Here is a 21,971-nt window from a genome sequence, read left to right as displayed (position 1 = left end):
CATGATATTTATTTAATCAATTTGTAGTGGGGAGCTCAGGAATTCTGTTTTTTTTTTTGTAATTCTCATTGCAATCAAGAAATTAATCAACAAGAAAGAAAAGTTATGCAAATAAAGGAATATAAAAGCAAATCTATTCTACGTATACATATCTGTTCTACATATACATCAGGAGGTCGCGTCTCGCGGTATTTTTTTTTTTTTTTTTTTCATCATCAGCGTTAGCGTCATCATCAGCGTCAGCGAGAAAGACCAGCGCCTCTTTTACGCGAGTCAGCGAGTTCAAGCATAATGAGATTATCAGATCTCAGTAACGGCTGAACCGATCAAGTTCCGAGTAGTCTCAATCGATAGCTTGGGGAAAATTGCATAATAAAAGTGTTTTTATTTTTTCTCTCCGTGCCCTACGAGCGGAGATATCGCGACGCAAAGTCCAAATCTCGACGATTTACATTTAAGATACGTCATTATTATTATCGTCGCCAAGCGAATCTTGTCCAGTACATTTTTTCGACACGAGTAACGAGTGGCGCTCGTTACTACACTATATTAGAGTCCCTAGAAGTGGAGAGTCTGGACATTTCGGGGTTCCACGTGATTGGACTGCACCTAAAATGGCAGCACCAATACGGATCCTTATTTAATCCTCTTTAGCCAATGCGATAACAGCATACAACACGTTATGTGCACACAATGATAAACATACACACACATAAGGTATACATATGTATACATATATGTACATACACTGACATATTCATCACCGACATTTTAGGGGCAGATGTCCAGACTCTCTACTTCTAGGGACTCTACACTATATCAGCCCGCATGCAACCATGTGATGCATCACGATGGCCGCGAGTGTCGCGACAATGATTGTCGTGATATCATGGCTTTCCTCACCCGTAACCTGAACTGAATCGGCAATATATCTCGGTTTGCGGGACAGACGACATTCTTTTTGCCGATCGTCGCTAAGAGAAACTTGTATACGTTTTCGACACGGAGTGGTGCTCATCAAGGTCCGTGGATTGGCGTTGGAGGGGAAGGAAGGTCGTTGCATCCACTTCAACGATGTGGAACGAAAATGGCGGCGGCCATACTTTTACTGCACACTCGCTCACTCACACAACTAATAGCTGTAGTACCTTACTATCTACGTACATACACTAACACTGACTCGCTGTCTCGAAAATGGCGGCTATGCAACGACCTTCCTTCCCCTCCAACGCCAATCCACGGACCTTGGTGCTCATTATAGCCGTTTTATATGATTATGGGTGCGTTCCTTTTCATGCATAACATAACATGCGATTCACGCATAACATAACATGCGATGCATCATTTATCCTTATTGTTTTTCAACTAACTAACGTTAAACGAGGATATATAATGCATTATGCACGTCATGCGCATCTCATGTGATGTGATGCATGTATATCGTATGGTACTATTTCTGTATTTTAACAGAGAAATTTTTCTATGCTAACCCATGTGGTACTCTCTTTAATTCTATACAAAACCTAAGTGATTCTATTTCTGCATTTTCATTGAAAAATCTTCCTATTCCTAACCCAAGTAGTATTTACCCAAGTGGTACTATTTGTGTATTTTAACAGAAAAATTTTTCTATGCTAACCTATGTGGTAATTACGTTTAACTTTAAGTCTACAAAAGTATATTATTGCTTAACACTACAAAACGCGTGATATCAGTACAAAATTACCTTTTCAAAAAAAGGTAAAAAAAGGCGGTATTTATGTGTGTGCGCGCACCTTATCTTTAATTTTACCTAAAAACACAAGTGATACTATTTCTGTATTTTAACAAAGAAATTTTTCTATGCTAACCCATGTGATACTCTCTTTAATTTCTATACAAAACCTAAGTGATTGTATTTCTGCATTTTCATTGAAAAATCTTCCTATTTCTAACCCAAGTAGTATTTACTTAAAAATAAATATTTTTTATTTATTTAATCCAACCTAAATGTATTCTTCCCAAAAAATGTATGAAATCTTTAAATTGCGCCATTTATAAAGAGAATATGTTGCTCTTTGAAATAATTGCTGTACTACTTTTAACAAATAAAATGCAAGTGATAGTATCTTTATTTTTTAAATAAAATCCAAGTGGTATCTTTAATTCCTTTCTAAATAAAATTCGAGTGATACTATCTGTGTATTTCTATTGAAAAATTTTTCTGTTTTAACCTAAGTAGATGTACTTAATTTTAAAAAGTTTCAAAGGAATATATAACATTTAATCTTAAAGAATTAAGGAAAAAACAGAAATGAGAAAGTTTTATTAAAATATAAAATTTTTTAACTACAAAAAATTCTTTAAGATTAAATGTTATATATTCCTTTGAAACTTTTTAAAATTAAGTACATCTACTTAGGTTAAAACAGAAAAATTTTTCAATAGAAATACACAGATAGTATCACTCGAATTTTATTTAGAAAGGAATTAAAGATACCACTTGGATTTTATTTAAAAAATAAAGATACTATCACTTGCATTTTATTTGTTAAAAGTAGTACAGCAATTATTTCAAAGAGCAACATATTCTCTTTATAAATGGCGCAATTTAAAGATTTCATACATTTTTTGGGAAGAATACATTTAGGTTGGATTAAATAAATAAAAAATATTTATTTTTAAGTAAATACTACTTGGGTTAGAAATAGGAAGATTTTTCAATGAAAATGCAGAAATACAATCACTTAGGTTTTGTATAGAAATTAAAGAGAGTATCACATGGGTTAGCATAGAAAAATTTCTTTGTTAAAATACAGAAATAGTATCACTTGTGTTTTTAGGTAAAATTAAAGATAAGGTGCGCGCACACACATAAATACCGCCTTTTTTTTACCTTTTTTTGAAAAGGTAATTTTGTACTGATATAATTGTACAGTGAGGTGCAACGATTCGCAGGGTCATAGTAGGTAGCTTGAGTTACCGACGCTGAGTCAGTAACGATAACGCACGCGCGGGCTCGGAACATGAATAATTTTATAGATCAAATGTTTTTATTATTTATGTTTATTACTTTATTAGTCTACATATTTGTGTATAACTATATATAATTATGTATGAAATATTTTTACTGGAAGTGAGAAAGATAAAGAAATAAATTAATATGTCTCAGATACTTTGTTTTCAATTTTAAATATAAATTTATTTAGTTTAATGCAATTATGTTTTTGTTTCTATTGCGTATAAACAATAATATATTCATATAATTACATACGCAAAATTATTAACGCCAAAATGCAGAATAATCTCCGTTACGTTATGTTTATACCATTTGTAGATCTATCCGTATAAATTTGATTCAGTATTATGTTATTATTTTTGCACAGACAGAGATATACATAACAACAAAGATAAACGTGTATGAGAAGGTAGGAAAGGTAAGGGAATAAATCATTTTTTAAAATTAAAAATATATTGGTTCTTTAATATTTTCTTTTTTTTTTATTAAATATTGCATTCTTGACAAATGTTCCACCGTTAAATAATTTGGTGGTTCTGAAAAGAATTTTTAGGTGAATAGACATTTAGCGATTGTATTTTGTTTATATTCCTTTTCCATTCTAGTAAGATATGCAAGAAAGCCTGCGCAGAATCGCGCGGCGATTGTTGCATCTCTTACTAGCATGGAAAAGAAATATAAACAAAATACAATCGCTGAGCGTCTATTCATTTGTTTTAACTTCTTGTCTAATATTCATTCATTCTCGTGCAACCATGGCAAGCGATCTATTCGAACGTGGTCGCATTATCGGATTGTGGGAAGCTGGAATACGCACGCAAGAAATCGCGCGTCGAATTCCATGTAGTGAATCAAGTGTGCAAAAATGGATTAAACGGTGGCGGGAAGAAGGAAGAGAAGGGATGGACGACAAGCGGAAACACAACCGTGGACAGCGATCAACGACTGCCGAAGAAAATGCAGTTTTAATCAATCAGGTAGATGCTGAACCTTTTCTTCCGGTGTCGCATTCTGTAAATCAACTTGATTTACAGATATCTAATTGGACAGCGCGAAGGCGTTTACACGAAGCAAACGTGCATTGTCATTATGCCGCACGTAAAATTCCTCTAACGAGGAAACATTGCGATGATCGTGTCGCTTTTGCGCTGCATCAATTAAATACAGCTTCACCTGAAGATTGGAACAGAACTATCTGGACTGACGAGAAAGTATTTTGTTCGACGGATGATCGTCGTTTACGGGTGTGGAGACCGGAAAATTGTCGCCATGATCCCAAATATGTAATTCCTTACGGGAGAAGTGGGCGTATCACTTGTGCTATGTGGGGGTGGATAAGTGCTCATTGTTCGGGAGAATTAATCGAAGTGTCGACGCATATGGATGCTTTAGAATACGTGTATATTCTGGAGAACGTGTTGCTCCCCAGCGTTCGCAGAATATACACTGAAGAAGATATGCCGACATTTCGGTTAGTTCAAGACAATAGTGCTGTTCATACCGCCCACATAGTAAAAGAATGGTTCGCTCAACATCCAGAGATTGAAGTTCTCGATTGGCCAGCCAAATCCCCGGATCTCAATTTAATAGAAAATGTTTGGGGAATAATTGCAAATTCGTGGGATACTGGACATGAGAGAATAACCATTTCTCAATAGTTTTTAACTGATTCCACTAATCAGATTATTTGCAATTATTCTCCAATAATTTTTGAGTGATTGTTGATTCCACTAATCAGAGATTATTTGTAATAATAATAATAATAATAATAATAACAACAGCGCACTACTTTTAATAGTTATGTATACATGATTATTAGCTTTCAGTACTTAAACTCCACGATAAAGAATATTTAAAACTGTGTCCAATAGTTTTAAGCCAAGAGAATGTCATATCAATAATCTTTTTGCAATAATTACCCTTATAGTCAAACTGCTTATAAAATATTAACTGTTTGTCCAATAATTATATTGTAACTTTGTAATTAAAGAAAAAACGTTAAGAACATTAGAATTGATTGACATATTACATACTTATCTTCATATTTTTATCATTTAATTTTGTAAAATTAAAAATATTTTAATTAAAAATATATATTTCGGTCTCTGTAAATTAAATAAAAGTTTAATATATCTATGATCTCCAGCGTAAAATATTCTAATCTATATAAAATAAAAATCAATTTTATTATGTAAAATAACACACACACACGCGCGCGCGCGCGCGCGCACGCACACACACACACACACACACACACACACACGCACACATATATCAATTTTTGGGCTCTATGATAATCCTTACACCTTTAAAAATGTGATTATTGTTTTCCAATTCCAATAAAACAATCTTTTTTAAGTACCTTTCCCCAATATTTATTTACCCAATATTTATTTTTTATTAGTTTTACATTGTGCGGCTTTATCGCAAAAATAATATTTTTTATATTAATTACTAATTATATTAATTAATATTTATTTACGTTAATTTAATATTCATTTTATAGTAGCCTTTTTTTAAATAATTTGTTTCTTTTAGTAAATTAATAAAATATTTATTTAATACTTATTTTATATTAATTATTGGAAATAACTATTTAAAGTAAAACAATAAAATTTTTTCATATTTAATTTAATCAGATAATCAAAAAATAGCTTAATAATTATTTTATAACAATTGCAATGTTATTTTAAAATCATAATAATTTTTTGTTTGTTTTGAATAATGCTAATGTCAATGATACTTAACTTTCAAGTTTCATAAATAGAAAATTCTTAGTAAAAAAGTATTTTATTATTGTGTTTTGAAAACGCCTCGACTTCAGCTACAAGAATAGCTATAAAAAAGAAGGATTCCATTTGTAAAAAATGAAGTTAATATCGATTTCACCGATAGTAGCGTCGTAACAGACATAACCGATAGCTTCATCTTACTGCTCCTTTCGAATCAAGGAAATTTGATCTAGGATAACTTTTTCGTAAAATATTTCTCGTGATACTTGCATGTCTAAGATAAAATTCTTCACCCTATATATTGATCTGATCTATCAGTGATGTATGCATATTAATACAAATTGTATTAATATGCATATCATTATTTAGATGCATATCATTATTTAGATATCAGTTCCAGTGACTACCGAGGGGTCAGAAGGGCTGCGGTTCCGGGCCCATGTGTTCACAAATTTTACAGGATCGGTGTGTTTAAGAGTTAAGTTCTGATTAGATAATTTCAGCATATGGCGTTATTAACCCAACTGGAGCCAGGCTAAAAGCCGACTGTACTCGATAGTGCTAATATTTTCTGTATTGTTTTTTATTTAAAACAAATATACTGTACAAGTATATAATTGGATTTTTACCTTATGTAAAGCGCCTAAACCTAATTTGATTACTAAAAAAAATCTATTATAATTACTTTTCAATGAAACGGTCTTCAAAAGGTCATACCCCAGAGTCCAAATTTTGAAGTTACGCGACTGATCAGACAGAAGTCAAGTAACGTTAATTGCATTCTTTGAGAGGTAGATAGGTGATTTGGAAATTTTTACAGAATAAATCTTAAGAAAATCTTTTTGCGAGCTGGCACTCCCACTATTATATTAAAAAAAATACCTTTTTGATTGGCAAAAATATTTTTTAAGCATTGAAATAGTCTTGTGTGCTTTACTCATAATTTAAATAATATAGTTTGAATAATTCTTTCTTCAAGAGAGACAGTTTAAATAATTCATTCTTCAATAGTTTCTTTCATAATTCTTTCAATAATTATCTATATAATTCTAGAATAATCTAATAATTCTTTCCAATAATCCGTGAAAAAGCTGTAACTGATCAATCCAATAATTCCACTAATTATAGTTACATAATAGTCTATTGCTGCGAAGAATAGATAGCATTATATGATTCATTTTTACTTTTTTTGTAATTATGTAATTGGTTCTAGAATCTTTATTTCAAGCTTATCTAACTTGAATTAAATTACATTTATATTTATTCACATATTTATCAATTATATTTATATTTATCAAACACAAATTTTACAAACACTAAGTGAAGAGTAATACTAAAATTTTCCCTTAGAGAAGAAGAGAAATTTCCGTTTAAAAAAAATTTACTTGGATAACAATAAAGGAATTATAATTTCACATTAAATTTTGTGAATACATTATTCTATAGAAAGGATAGACTATATCAAAAAATATATCCTAATGTTAGCGTCAAAAATAAAATTGCAAAAACAAGATTTTAAAAAATATTGGCAAAATTATTTTTTCTTAAAAAAAAATGCGTTTTAGCTGCAAGTTTCAATTCAAATTTAACTTCATGTTATTTAAAGGTAAAAGAAGAAGGATCAATTCTTTCACTTGAATTTCATGCGTTGAATAAAGTTATTTTTTTCTTCTTTTAAGAATTTGAAATTATACATTCAAGGAAGTAATACTCATGTGTGTAAAAAAAATTGACCATGGATATAATTTTCCCCTTTTTTTCCAAAGATAATTACGTGCAATTGTAATTTATTCATCAAATGATATTGCAGCAAATGGAATTTCCGTTAACATTTCTGCTTATATACATATATCTATTTATATATATTCTCATTGATGTTTGCACTAGAGGAAAATTACATAAAAAATAAAAATTAGAAATAAGGAGAGAATTTTTTCTTTTATAAATAAATAATTCTTATTTATACCAAAATTTATTTTTTAAGTTTTTATTTTTATGACATTTCAAATAAATACTACATTTATATAAAATCAATTTTGTAAAAGCATTATTCTGTAAAAAGCATGTTTTTATCATAAAGCACTTAATTTTATGTTATTATTATAAATGATGAAAGAAGTATTAATATTACCACAAACCAACTAAACTCTTCAGCATGATATGAATATGTTATAACAAATGGTTTATCTTCATTTATTAAGATTTTAGAATCAAATACAAGAAATACATATATAAATGTAGTGTGACCATGTTGATAAAATTTAATTAAGGTCAAATTTAATTGTATTTTTTGAAACTTTTTTATGACTAAAAATTCAGAAATAAGGTTAATAGGCTTAAATACAGATTTAATAGAATTTAAAAAAGAGATAACATAGATTTAATAGAGTTAAAAGAAAATATATTTTTAAAATCTATATTAAAAGTAAATTTATTTTAATTTTATTTTAATGGGATAGTTGAATATAGCGCCAAAGTTAGATTTATAGGTATCTTCAAGGACAGTGCAATTAGTGGTCAACATACATAGAAGTCGTGATCGGAAAGTAAAAAATGCAGATTTGGACTTATGATTTTTGTGGGAACTATTAAGCAGGAAAAAATTGTTATCAAATCAACAATTCATTGTTTTATATACATATAAGAATAAATATAAACTCTTCTTAGAGAAATTCATAATTTTAAACAGACATAATTTGTTTACATGAAGAAATTTTTTTTAAGAAAATTTTACATTCTTGTTTATATGTAAAACAATAAATTATTAACGTGAAATTAATTTTTTTGTATATAATTGATATCAAGTACATATTTTATGCATGCGGCAGTTTGAAAATCGGTTCCAATCTTATTCATTTTTTCTCTTATTCAGCTTCCCAAAATAGAAAAAAATCAACGTAGATTATTGATTTTAGTTCAGGCGCTAAAAGCATTTTAAGTAAAAATATAAAAATGGTAAACAATTGTATCGGGTTTTTTTTTAATTGTGATAATTATGTTCGAAAATACGATTCCGAGTAAAATGCTTTCAACTTTTCATGAAACTTCTTCTCGATAATATATAAAAAATTTGAACTTATCGTTAATCAGTTATTCAGGGCCATAAGGAAAATCTTTGTCTTCAAATAATTTATTTTGTATTGTTTTGTTCCTTCGAGCAATGATCTTTGTTTCCTTGGAACTCAGGAACTCACGATCTGTAAGTGCTTGAAATGAAACAGCCTTCATGCCGTCAAACAATCGAGTTATCACTCCCTAGGTTTTGCTGCTAATAGTTATGTCATCATCTCCATCATTTTGAACATATAAATCCATTGTTGAAAATGCTAATTTCTAAAAAAGTTGGTGATTGCAACCACTCCTTTGCTTTTATATACCGTGTCTTTGTACACTACGTTTTCTATAGCATTCGAAACGAAACTAGAGCGACAAAGAAAACAAAATAAAGAGAAACAGAATTCTAAAATATTCTCAAAAGAGATCGGAAATAATGATGAACGATGATTATAATATGTGACTGGCGCGCGCTATTTCAGACAAGCAATTTCATGTACTGCAGTATGTTTTTTATAGAATATTCTTAAAATTATAAACAAAAAACTCAATATTCACAGAAAGCAAAAAATCCAATTATTGAAACTTCAAGACTAGAATACCTCGTTAATTTAATAAATATAATAAGCTTAACAAACTATTAAATTTTCATATATCTAAATATATTGTACATGATGTAGCTTACCTTTGTAGCCTTTGAGTAATATTAAAGCAAACAAAGTTAACATTAAAACATCAGCATAATTATTAATACATTAGATAACTAGTCTACAAAACTTAAGGTTAAATCATATTAAATAATTTATATTTAAATTACAATATTGTAATTGTAATAGCAACTTGACGTTAAATTTAATTTAATACGTGGTTTAATTCTATAATAAGCGTTTAAATTAATTAAGACTAAATTAATTTTTTAAATAAAGGCTAATGTGATAGACATTAAGTAGGATACAGCAATGTGTTAATGATAGCAAAATCGTCAAAAGATTTTCTCTAATGCATAAATAAGTGTAAAACCCATTATGTATTCATAAGTTTACAGTATAATATATTTATTATATATGTTCTTCGTGAATGAGCGGCTACTTCCTAAAGACATATACATGTATGTATGCCCTTTGCAGTTACAAAAATAAAAACTGAAATATAATAAAAAACCGTTCTTAAACTCTTCAATCCTCGCTGTATAAGAATTTGAATAATAAAATATATTTATGAATAAGTAAATATATTTAATTAATACTTACTTGTTAACTGCCGTAACTATAGCTTTTCATGTACCTTGGATAAAGTTTTATTTATGGATACCTTAATTTTTTGGGGACAAGAAATAATGATAAGTTAAAAATATGATGTTATAATTATTAAATAGTTTGATAATTATTTAAATTGTTTAAATATACAAAATAGGCGCAAGCTACGCGCGCACTAAATGACTTTTAATATCACATAATTCCATACAAATTACAAATTTAATATTACACTATTAACCCCTCATAGTACACATAGTCAAAATATTTCTTTGCATTAGTTATACGTTTAACGTACGTATATATACTATATATGTGTATAGGTGTGTGTGTGTGTGTGTGTGTGTGTGTGTGTGTGTGCGCGCGCGCGCGCGCGCGCGTGTGTGTGTGCATGCGCGTGTGTGTGCATGCGCGCGCATTAATTCTCAAATATTTGTTTTATAAATATTATGTATCAAGTACCACAGATTAATATTTTTATTTAGATAAGCGTATAGAAGAGATACAAAGTAAATCACATTTTTAATTAAATATATAATATAAAGCTGTGTTGTTGTACTAATTATTTGTCTGTAACAATTAAATAATGTTTTCTTTCATTGTCCACTTTTAAATACATATAAAATATTTTACTAATTTCACAGTTCAATACTTTTTTAAAACATAAATAAAGTATTTTTTGATAAATGTTTCGTCACTGAAAACAAATCTGGTAGCCGAAGTAGGCTATCAAGTCATAATTCCGAGAAAAATGTAATCTAAGAGGTAAAACAACGGCGATTTATGGATTTTTAGGACATCGTAACAGCGACATCAATTCTCAAACGCATGTTAAAACTATAAGTTAGTACTTTAGCATGGCATTAATAAAATTTGATGTAGATTCTACAATGTCCTAGAAATCGTCGTTTTTTTCCTCTTTAACGCTATTTTTCTCAAATGGCTTGGGTAGTAACTAGTTAAAAAGTTAAAAATTAAACAAAAAGCTAAAAAATTGATAACTTATAACTTAATTTAGTTAATTTTAAATGCGTTAATTTTTAACTTTAACCTTTTTCTACGTTAATTTTTTTATCGGTATAAATGACAATATAATATATCGATATCATCCTCAATACATGTAGAACGAATGTTTAGTGCAGGTAGTTTACTTTTGGTACGATTATTGGTTGATGACTTACGAGAAAAGTTAACTTGAAATAATACTGTTATTAAAATTTAATAATTACTTCAATAACAATAAATTTTTTAATAAGATTATATTTTATCGATATAACAATATAAGGTTTTACATTATATACGTAAAATTACATTTTTAATAATTTAATCATAAAGTGTAAAAATTATAAAAGAATACAAATGTTTATACAAAAAATATTTTTTTTTGTATTTCATATAAACTTAAATTGTAAATAAAACAAAAAATCTACTTAATAATTTATACTATAATTATTTTGTTATTTAGAATAATGTCATTTTCCAAATCAGGATATTTTTATTTTATATAAATAATGATTTTCAAAATTAACTTAAGTTGATTTAATCTTAATGTAACTTTAAATAAATTAATTTTTTATTTATATAACTTTTAACGTAACTAAATTAATTTTACGTGCCATCAACATTTAACTTAATTTAGTTAAAAAGATTTATTAACTTACCCTGCAAAATTGTAACGCGATAAGCAACCTTAGCCGCCAGATTCGTTTTCAACGACCAAAAATCGGAAAACACTTTGTTATTAGGTCCTAAAAAAGATCTGTTTTTGTAAAACTGTATTTTTATTGTTATTAATATTTGGAATACATTATAAATAATACATTTAAATTGTATTTTTTATTTTAATTGGATGCATAAAAAGACATTACAAAGTGAGCCTTAAAATTCTAGTCGTTTTTATGCTTCATCAGGAAACATTTGCTCAAAATTGTTATAAGTTATTTTGTTTAAAATTGACATAATAATTTTAGATGCCTTCGCTTCTATTGATGGCTTAAGCGTATTTATAATTTCCTCGTAGTTGTCGTTTAGAGTTTTGGAAATGATTTCATGCAGTTGAGACAAGCCCTCCTCTTTGTCATTCAATTCAAAACCGATTTTTTTTGTAATAATTAATTTCGTTTTTACTTTCGATGCGTATATTTCTGTTTTACCATTCTTCGTTACCTCTTTTAATTGTACTTCCCACTTTAAGCCTGTGTCATCTGTAGATAAAAAACAACTTCAATAAAAAAAAAACAAATTATAAACTTTTTATATTCAAGTAAATATCACTAAACTTAAGTCTTATCTTAATGTAAGATTAACTATCTTATGTACCTCCAGTAACGTGAATTAATCCTTTATGAGCAAGTGACACCAGTATTTGTATATCGAAGTCATACTTAGCATCTACAGTAAGACGTTTAAATTTGAAATCAATCTCAAAACGAAGCTTATCAGATGATACGTTATGAGAGGTTATCTCGAAATCACAAAGACCTCTTATCTTTGCATCTGTGCTAATCAATTTAAAACTATCTCTGTCATAAACAACTATTTTGTCAATAATCATTGGCTCTACGGGAGGAACGTTAAATTCTGGTAAGCCTTGACTGCAAATCGTATTCTTCACATTATTGATGTTGTCTGCAATGCATTGACCATAAACATCATTGGAACTGTTACGTCCACATATGCGAATGTAGGAAGCTGTAAAAAGTTTAAATCTATTAAAAGTTTTAAATTTAGACATAAAAAATTTCTTAAATTTAAATTTATTTTAAAGCTTATAATTTGTATGAAATATTTAATATAGTAATAAGATAAAAAAAGTAAAAATCAAACTTGTTTAACTTACTCCACCGACTACTATCAACAGCAATCAAAATACTTCAAACAGATAGCACTATTATGTAATAACATTTTATTAGATGACCAAACAAAATTATTACAGTTCTTCGTGATTTACTTCTAATTTTTTTATTCACTTAATTCGCAAAAAGCTACTGCTATATTAATTGTGAAAATAGCCTACAGTAATTATTATGTAAGCACATACTTCTATACTAAAAGATTTTTTATCGCACTTTATCTATGTAAAAAGTAATTTTATATCAATAAAATAATTTTTAAGAAAATATAATAATTAATGTTTACTAGATTGCAATAATATTAAAGTTCTAATTGATTAAAATTAAATCTTTTTAAACAAGGCATTCTCAGAAGCGTAATTATGTATATTCACATTTATAAGCAAATACTAGTTGTTTTATTTATTGTTTAACTAATACTAAATTTTATTGCTTAATTCCAATCTTGTTTTCACATTATTTCTAGATATGTACTATATAGAATACAGCAATATATTATACCAAATTAAAAATAAAATTTACATTTTTTATCTTTTTTACATTAAAAAAATTATATCCTTGATTTAAGAATTTTTTGTTATTTTCATAATACTTATCCAAAGTTGACACTATAATTTTCTTAAATTTGGAAGAAATTCCTTTCTAAAAAATAGATTAGTAGTGAAATTAGTAGTAAATGTTCTTAATTTTTATAATAATTTATAAGTAAGATGAGATTTAAAAAGTTTCACTGTGGACTAATTTTGAAGTATTGATCTTAAGAAAAAGATGTTTCAATAAACTGATTAACAAAATCAGTAACTGATGATATTTTATTTCTTTTACTGATGAAATATCACTGATAGAGTTAAATCAGTTTATTGAATTACTTTTCCTTAACGGAGAACTTCATTGAAATCCGCACTAATAAGATACATATATTATTATATGACTTAATAAGATTTACTAAATTAATACGTACATATCTACACATTAATGTCTACACATGGCAGAATAAATGTGTAGCAAATACTATTATTTACTCACGTAGGTCATTTGCAGCATATGCAGCTGTTATGAATACAAAAGCAAGGAACATTTTTCAAACGAAGATTTTCTTGCGAAGTAGGATGTATGCAAAACTGCACTGGCACGATCTTAACAAATGTATGGCAAACGATCAAGCAAACGTGAACTAAACTTCTAATATTGCAAAATCTCCCCACTTTTCAAAATGTCCTCTCCGTACTCTTTTTTATTTTAATACACATGCGTAGAATAAATTCTGTTATCTCTCTCTTTTAATGTGTTTTCTTACTCTGCGCATGAATATTTGATCAATCAATTTGTAGGAGGAAGTTGAAACATTTAAATTTATAATTTTTAATAGAATGATAATTGAGAAGAGAAAAAAAGTGATGCAAGTAAAGGAGTTTAAAGAATCAGCATACATGTTCCACATACAAAAACAAGGAAAACTGCAAACGTTTTCAAACAAAGATTTTTTTGCAAAGTAGGATGTACGCAAAACTGCACTGGAACGATCTTAACGAATGTACAGCGAATGATCAAGCGCTAACGTGAACTGAGTTTCAAGTAAAATATCACATTACATATTGATCTGATCTGTCAATGATGTATCAAGAGGCGCGGACGCGTCTCGCGCCAATGTAAATAAGCGAGAAAGACCGACCCTTTTTTATGCATATTAACTCAAATTGTTCACAGGTCTTCACTTAGATATCAGTTTACAGAAATCAATGTTGATAGTAATCTTTCAGACTTAGATAGGTTACCGTTTGAAAATTTCTGAAGAACAATTCTTAAGCAAAAATTTCTTTGAAACTGCATCCCCACTGTTATACAAAAAAATTACTTTTTTCAGTGGAAAAAATATTTTAAAAATGTTAAATCAGTATTGTGCTTTGCTCATAATTTAAGTAATCCTTTTTTCAACAGAAATAGTTTAAATAATATATTGTTTAATAGTTTTCTTCATAAAATTTAGTCAATAATTATTTGCATAGTTCTAGAAGTCTATTGCTGTATAGGGTACCTAGCCTTATATGATTAATCGTTTTTTTTCTGTAATTATGTAACTTATTTGTTCTAAAATCTTAATTTCAAGGCTGTCTAACTAAATAAAATTACGTTTATATTTATTCATCAGTTATGTCTACATTTATTTATCAGTTATATCTACATTTATCAAACCTAATATGAATAATAAAGAATAATAGAGTAGGAGAGGGTAATATGGCACCTATTTTTGTTTGTTGAATTACTTTGGTTATAATTCATATTTTCTAGTGAAACTTGAACAATTACATTCGTCAAAGTGTTGTTTGACAGATTTTAGATTCAAAGTAATAAAATATTTATTATTTAGAACGTGATTTATAAAAATTTGATGCATTGCATAATCTGTAGATGAAAAAAAGTGGTTGTAATATGGCTATCCACAAAAACAATGTAAAAAAATTAGTTTTGTTTAAGAGAAACATAGTACCTTGTTATAAAATTATATATTTTTAATTGTCTATGGTATAGAATTGTTCTGATTCAGAATTTTTCTGCGTTCAGAAACTTTAGAAACATTATTAAAAATTTTCTTAAAAATACCATTTTATTCCTGTTTAACATTAAACAACAAACATAAAATAATATATTTAATGTTTCTGAACACCGCCCTCTAGAATGACAATTGATTTATGAAAAAAATATTTTGATATAAAAATTTTGCTTAAAATAACATATTTATTATACAAAATTCCATGTTATTATTTTAACTTTGTATAACTCGAAATGTGTACAATCAAACAAAAAATTAAATAACAAAAAAAAACACTCAAGTATATGTACATTCGTATGATAATACACCCAAGTTTAAGAATAATAAGGAAGTATATACAATTAAAGGTTAAAAATATACCTTGAAAAAGTTTAGAAGTGTTCAAAAGTAAAAATTTCTTATAACAATTGTCAGTTATTATGTATTGGCATATTAGTATCGCTAAAAAATGATGGGCTACTAAATAAATAACTCCATAAGCAGTTGTTAAAATACGTCACCTAATAACGGAGATAATAGGGGTAGCCATATTTTCGAGAGTAGCCATAATATCCTCTTCTCCTCTAATAAAGTTTTCTCTTAGACAAGAAAATAAATTTTTGTTGAAACAAAAATTTACTTTGATAGCAATAAAGAAATTATAATTTTACATAAAACGTGAATACGTTATTCTATAAAAGAAATAGACTATATTAAATGAATATTCTCATGTTAGCGTCAAAAATAAAATTCCAAAAATAAGATTGACAAAAAATAGGCAAAATTAATTCTTTTTTTAAAAAAAAAAAAGTGTTTTAGCTGTGAGTTTTAATTCAAATGTAATTTTATGTTTGTTACAGATAATAAAAGAAACATCAATTATTTCATTTGAATTTCATTCGATAAATAAATTTGTTTTTCCTCTTTTTAAAAATTTGAAATTATACTTTCAAGAAAGTAATACTTATATGTATGAAAAAAATAACCACGGATATAATTCTCTTTTTCTTCCATATATAATTCCATGCAATTATAATCTGTTCAATAATATTGCAGTAAATGAGATTTCCATTAATAATTTTTCTTTAATGTATATATATATATATATATATATATATACATTAATGTTAATTTGCACTAGAAGAAAATTACATAAACAATACAAATTACAAATAAGAGTTTTGTTTTCTTCATATTCTTTTAAACTCAACAAAGTTTAATATAAGACTAAAGAAAGTGAAATATTCTACTTTATTAGAATTATTAACTTCTAATTTATTATAGTCTTTCCTGGGTATAACCCAGATGCATTATAATATTTATAGAATTTCTGTAATAATAAAAATAAAATTTTTAATGTTCTTGTTACATGAAAAGCTTACTTGCTAGATCAGTTTTTCAGCTCAAAAACAAAATAAAAATGAAATTTTTAACCGCCCGATAGATCACTAAAAATCGTTGAAAAAAATGTTACATATAATAAATTAAGACACAAGGACATAGAAAAAAACGCCATGGAGGCTGAAGGACGGAACAGGCATTTAACTATCTAGAACAACATCAGCTATTCCATCTCATTATATATACCAGGTGTTTCAAAATTTTTGCAAATCAAAATACAACATCAAAAAATTTCTAAACAATTGGAGTGAAATAGTTATTTGTTAATTTTTATTTCAATCATTAACGAACACTAATCGACCAATCTTTTAGTTTTAAATTTTTACAGACAAAATTGACATACAAACATTCGTACATAATTATCAGGGTAAAAGTAATACAATTGAAAAAAACTAAATAGAATCAAAACATTTCGGTTTTAATTTATAACAAAGTTATAATACTAAAATATATATTTTTGTACATAACAGCTGTACGTTGCTCGGTTATTGACTTTCTGTCATATTTGTTATTTATAAAATTAACAGATTTATTGAAAAGTTCACATTCTATGATACTTGGTAAATACTTAGGTCAGGATTTTCTGAACTTATGTGAATTGCGTCCTATTTTTTAAAAACATCCGTAAACCATTTAAATTTAATAGTAGGACGGGTGAGAAGAAGAAATTATAAAATGCATCTAAATTATAAAATTTATCATCAAAACTATAATCAGGATATGTATCTGTAATCAGGAACAGATTGGTCTACCAGTAAGAGTAGCTTACTAAAAAAAAGTTCGGGCTACACAAACAAAAAAACAGAAAAAACAAAAATAAATTGTACAAATTAAGGCTGCATTCCGGTATACACTGCCAGTACTACAAATCTATAGTTCAGGTTATATAAATTTTCAACATTGCTGCGAATTTCGAAATGCAGCCTAAGTAGAGAATCTATACGTACCACCGACGAGATGCTATTAAAGACTGCGCTTACTATATGGGAGTTTGTGTGACTATTAAAATTCAAGTGATTAAGAATAAGAAATTAATGTAGCAATTTTATGATTTATTAGTATTCTGATATTGCATAGATATGTTTATGTATTCATAACTCGAAAATTCTCAATTTTTATCAAAAACTGCAATTTTAACGTTATCTTCTAAGTTTGATTATCAACAGAGATAATAACTGAATAAAAAGAATTATAATTTTGAAGCAATATATATTACATGTGTGCATACTTATTTATAAAACATTTGTAATATAAAAAAATAATAAAATGTCAAGAATTTAATACTATATTATTCAAATATTTGTGATAACAATCGCAAATTTCTATCCATAATCGATAATATCAATTTCTCTTCAATTACCAGCGCTCTCATAGTGCCTCTTATAGTATCTCGCCGGAGTCTACAAATAAACTTATTAAACTCCAATCATTGCATAATAATTTACAAATAAAAATAAAAAGGATTAAAAGTATTTATTTGTCAATATTATTTTTTGATAATGTTTCGTAATTTTTAAATAATACGCATTTGGGCCAAAATACTTCGAGCAATTGAGCAGCAGAGTTTGTTACGTGTATAAACACGATAACAGATATCTCCAATATTTTGTTTTGTTTATAGGTACAATTAGTCAACTAATCCCAGTTTTTTGTATTTTTATAAATCTATTTCTTAAAATATTTTTTGTTATATAAAGGATGTCAAAGTTCATAAAAAATAATCAATCAGAGATTTATATATTAGATAATCACTTATCACTAATACTATTGCTCACGCAACTCACGAACATGCTGTTTGAACGTAGTTTGTGATTAATCAGTTTTATTTAAACTTATTTCTCAAAAATTACTATTCTATATAAAAATTCATAAATAATTATTTTACTTAATTTTTCGAAAACATTCTTGATACAATATTTTTATTTGCAAATTTCAAAATCATCCGATTGTTCACACAAGTATAATGAAATAAAATATAATGCAATGATGTACGAACTTTTCGAATTGTATTATAACATCGGCACATCATTACTACATAATGTCATAACAATGATATCACAAAATTACATTATTATCGAGGTAAAATGCATTATCGCGCCATTACTTGTGCGATGAATGAGTTATATAACGCGTGACTTTAACATAAAGTACAATTTTGCTGTCGTACACGTATCCATTCAATTTCATTCACGGAGTGAATTTCTCAAGGCTAAGTATCTATCGAGAATAAAAAAACAACGATAAAGTAAAATAAAGATTTAATAAAGTAACTCTGACCTACTTCTTCGTAGTTACTTAGAATTATTGAAAGCGCATAATTTTTAAAAAATAAAAAATTGCGTGAAAATCCACGCAATTATTTTAAATGCTGTATAAAAACTTAAAAACAATATAAATATTCGATTTTTGGAAAAAAATATCTTACTTTAAAATGCCAAACTATTTTGATAAGATAATTTGTATTCTATTCGTAATGAATGTTTATAAAAGTATTGAACAACGTTATATCAGGAAAGATTATTTTGTCGACACTGAAACTAAAATAATTGTTTAAGAAAAGAACTCAGGAAGAAAATTTACATATTAGAAGTAACAATACAATTATAATCTTGATGACTCACATACTTTAATAGACTTAATAATGATCACAATGATTCTCACATTAGTACGCAAGATGTATATCAGTTAAATTTCCTAAGTAACGGCTCAAAAAATTTAGCATTCTGCAAGTTTCTATTTCACATTGTTTCATTATAACATTATTATGACACAAGCCTAAAATGGTGCTTTATTTCAATGAATTGCAATTTAAATATAAAGAAATACATTTTCTTCTGTTTTAGCGCTAAAATAATATTTCTCGGTGTGAGAATATTAAATCATCAATGGTTATTATTGAAACTAATCAGTTTTAAAATAATAAATTTAGTTAAAAACATTGGTTTATACGCTTTGATCATCGATATTATTTTAATTCTATTGTTTATACTATAAAATTGTCAATATCTGCATTGCTCTTTATTTCCTTGATGATAAAATTAATAATTAATTTTTTTTACATAAAGTATCTCACAAACATTCAACTTAGATATAGATATATACTTATAGATCGAATAGAGAAAGTGTTTGGAAGAATGACACCAAAGTGACTATATACTGACCTCTATTCGCGTGCACACACGCAAAATTATGTAATAATATTTCATGTGCAAACTCTAGATAATGCAAAAAAATCTATTAGATTCTTGTACAATGCATATAATGTTAAAACTTATAAAATTATCTTTCCCAAAATAGAAAGCATTTTTATTTTGGTAAATTTATTTTTAATTAATTTTGTTTTTACTTCTACTTTTTTTCAAAAATAATTTTAGAGATATTTAAAGAAAAGTATAGCATTCCATAATTAAATATTTATTTATCAAAGTTTTCTGATTATCGAATGCACCTCTAGTTTCACAAACAAAAATTGGAAAAATGTATAATTTAAAATCAAAATAACTCAAATATCAATCGATTGTATAACATAATATTTTCTTTGCTTACGGGTTTTAATTTGATATCATGTAACGGAAATTGTTTAAAATGTTATTATACGTGCATCGCTCAAATATGTCAATTGCTTTTAGTATTAAGAAATCGGTTAAAATGAGAGGGAAATGGTGACTCGTTACCTAAGATTGCCACACTTATTACCGTCCTAGGTGCAGGTTGCATTACATGTAACTCGCGTGGACTCACAGGAAATGTAACCTGGGTTACGGATCGCGGCTTTTCGGACGTCGCTAGTTAATTTTGCGACTTTCGCTAATTTTAATGGGCGCGGCGAAATTGCACGAACCGGTGTCTACTAGTTTCTTATATCTGTATATCAATGCGGCTGTATATCAATATCGTTGCACCGGATTACTAAACTGTAAAATATCAACAAAGATGTATCTGTCAGCAACAATTTTCAAATCTAGAGCAGAATTACTTATTGACTAGTAATTTATTCAAATATACATATAATTTTTCTTTTTATAATACTTTATAATATATTAATAATAGATTGTTTAAAAAAATTACTTAGCATTTATTTGATAGATAGTGCACACTTGTGAGTAAAAAAACTTTAGTAAACATGGGTCAAAAGTTCAACTGTTTCTGAGATTTAATTTTGTATATTAGCATCACATAAATGGACTTACTGGCTATATCCCCAGAAGGTATTCCATTTCCATACATACATAACACCTTTTTCTTACTGAGTTCTTCTTACATTGGTGAAGATTTTGAAACAGTTTTTGAGAGAGAACTCTTCGATTAGGTAATTTTTGGACGTAAAGACGTCGCGCAATAGAAACATTTTCATTAACACGACCATATCAAAAATCCGATAAACAACAATGTGAAATAGATTTGCTGAATGTTAAATCTTTCGATCCGTTACTTGGAAAATTTAACTAATATATATCTGCCATTTCTTGATTAAAGTAATATGCTGATATAATTTTTAGCACCATACCTTATAACATCCACAATCACCGGTTGATAACAATTGATTGATTGTCGGTAAAATCTTTCGATCTAAAGTATGTATGAAAATTGAATAAGGACATATAAAAGACAATTCTTAAAAGAGATAAGTCTGAGATAAATCTATTTCATAAGACAAAAGTTGCGGTACAAGTTACCAAGTTATTTATTACGCTGCATATAAACAAGTCTATATCTCAGAAACAATTGAGCTTTCGACCGACGTTCATTAAAGTTTTTTTACAAAGAAAATCCCAGACGTGATATCCGTGTTTTTCAATGCCAACTTTTTAATTCTTAATGCAATAAAATATATGCGTATCTCAGCGTTTATCAATATACAGTTTCCAAGCTAAAAAATTCAAAAAATTGCTCTGGCAAATCTAGTTCGCATTTGCAGTTCAACATTTTTTTGTGTTTTTTTTTTTAGTACATTTCTAAATACATTTTTTAAATGGCTCTATAAATAATTTAATTTCAATTTGCATAGATACAAGATAAAATTATACGGTTCCATCTAAATAACTTTTTAAATAATGTTGCTATTGAGCAAAACAGTTTATAGTATTTATGAAAACGATATTTATATTTTTGAAGAAGAGCTTTCAAGTTCTTCTTGTCTTATTTGAATTG

General features: G+C 27.6%; 2 protein-coding genes across 2 annotated transcripts in view; both read right to left on the bottom strand.

The window, feature by feature from the left end:
• Positions 1-21,971, bottom strand: part of LOC105203826 (juvenile hormone-binding protein) — a 423,181-nt gene that overhangs the window by 44,026 nt on the left and 357,184 nt on the right. The window lies entirely within an intron of this gene.
• Positions 11,800-14,117, bottom strand: LOC105203821. The gene is made up of 3 exons (XM_011172734.3): positions 13,916-14,117; positions 12,357-12,728; positions 11,800-12,241 (listed from the first exon to the last, which is right to left on the bottom strand). The coding sequence occupies exons 1-3, from the start codon at positions 13,965-13,967 to the stop codon at positions 11,934-11,936; spliced, it is 732 nt and encodes a 243-aa protein (XP_011171036.1). The 5' UTR covers positions 13,968-14,117; the 3' UTR covers positions 11,800-11,933.

Source organism: Solenopsis invicta, chromosome 6 (assembly GCF_016802725.1).
Source record: "Solenopsis invicta isolate M01_SB chromosome 6, UNIL_Sinv_3.0, whole genome shotgun sequence".
In the NCBI taxonomy this organism is placed as follows: domain Eukaryota; kingdom Metazoa; phylum Arthropoda; class Insecta; order Hymenoptera; family Formicidae; genus Solenopsis; species Solenopsis invicta.
Note: the sequence above shows the minus strand (reverse complement) of the source record. Positions and strands in the feature narration are given on the sequence as shown.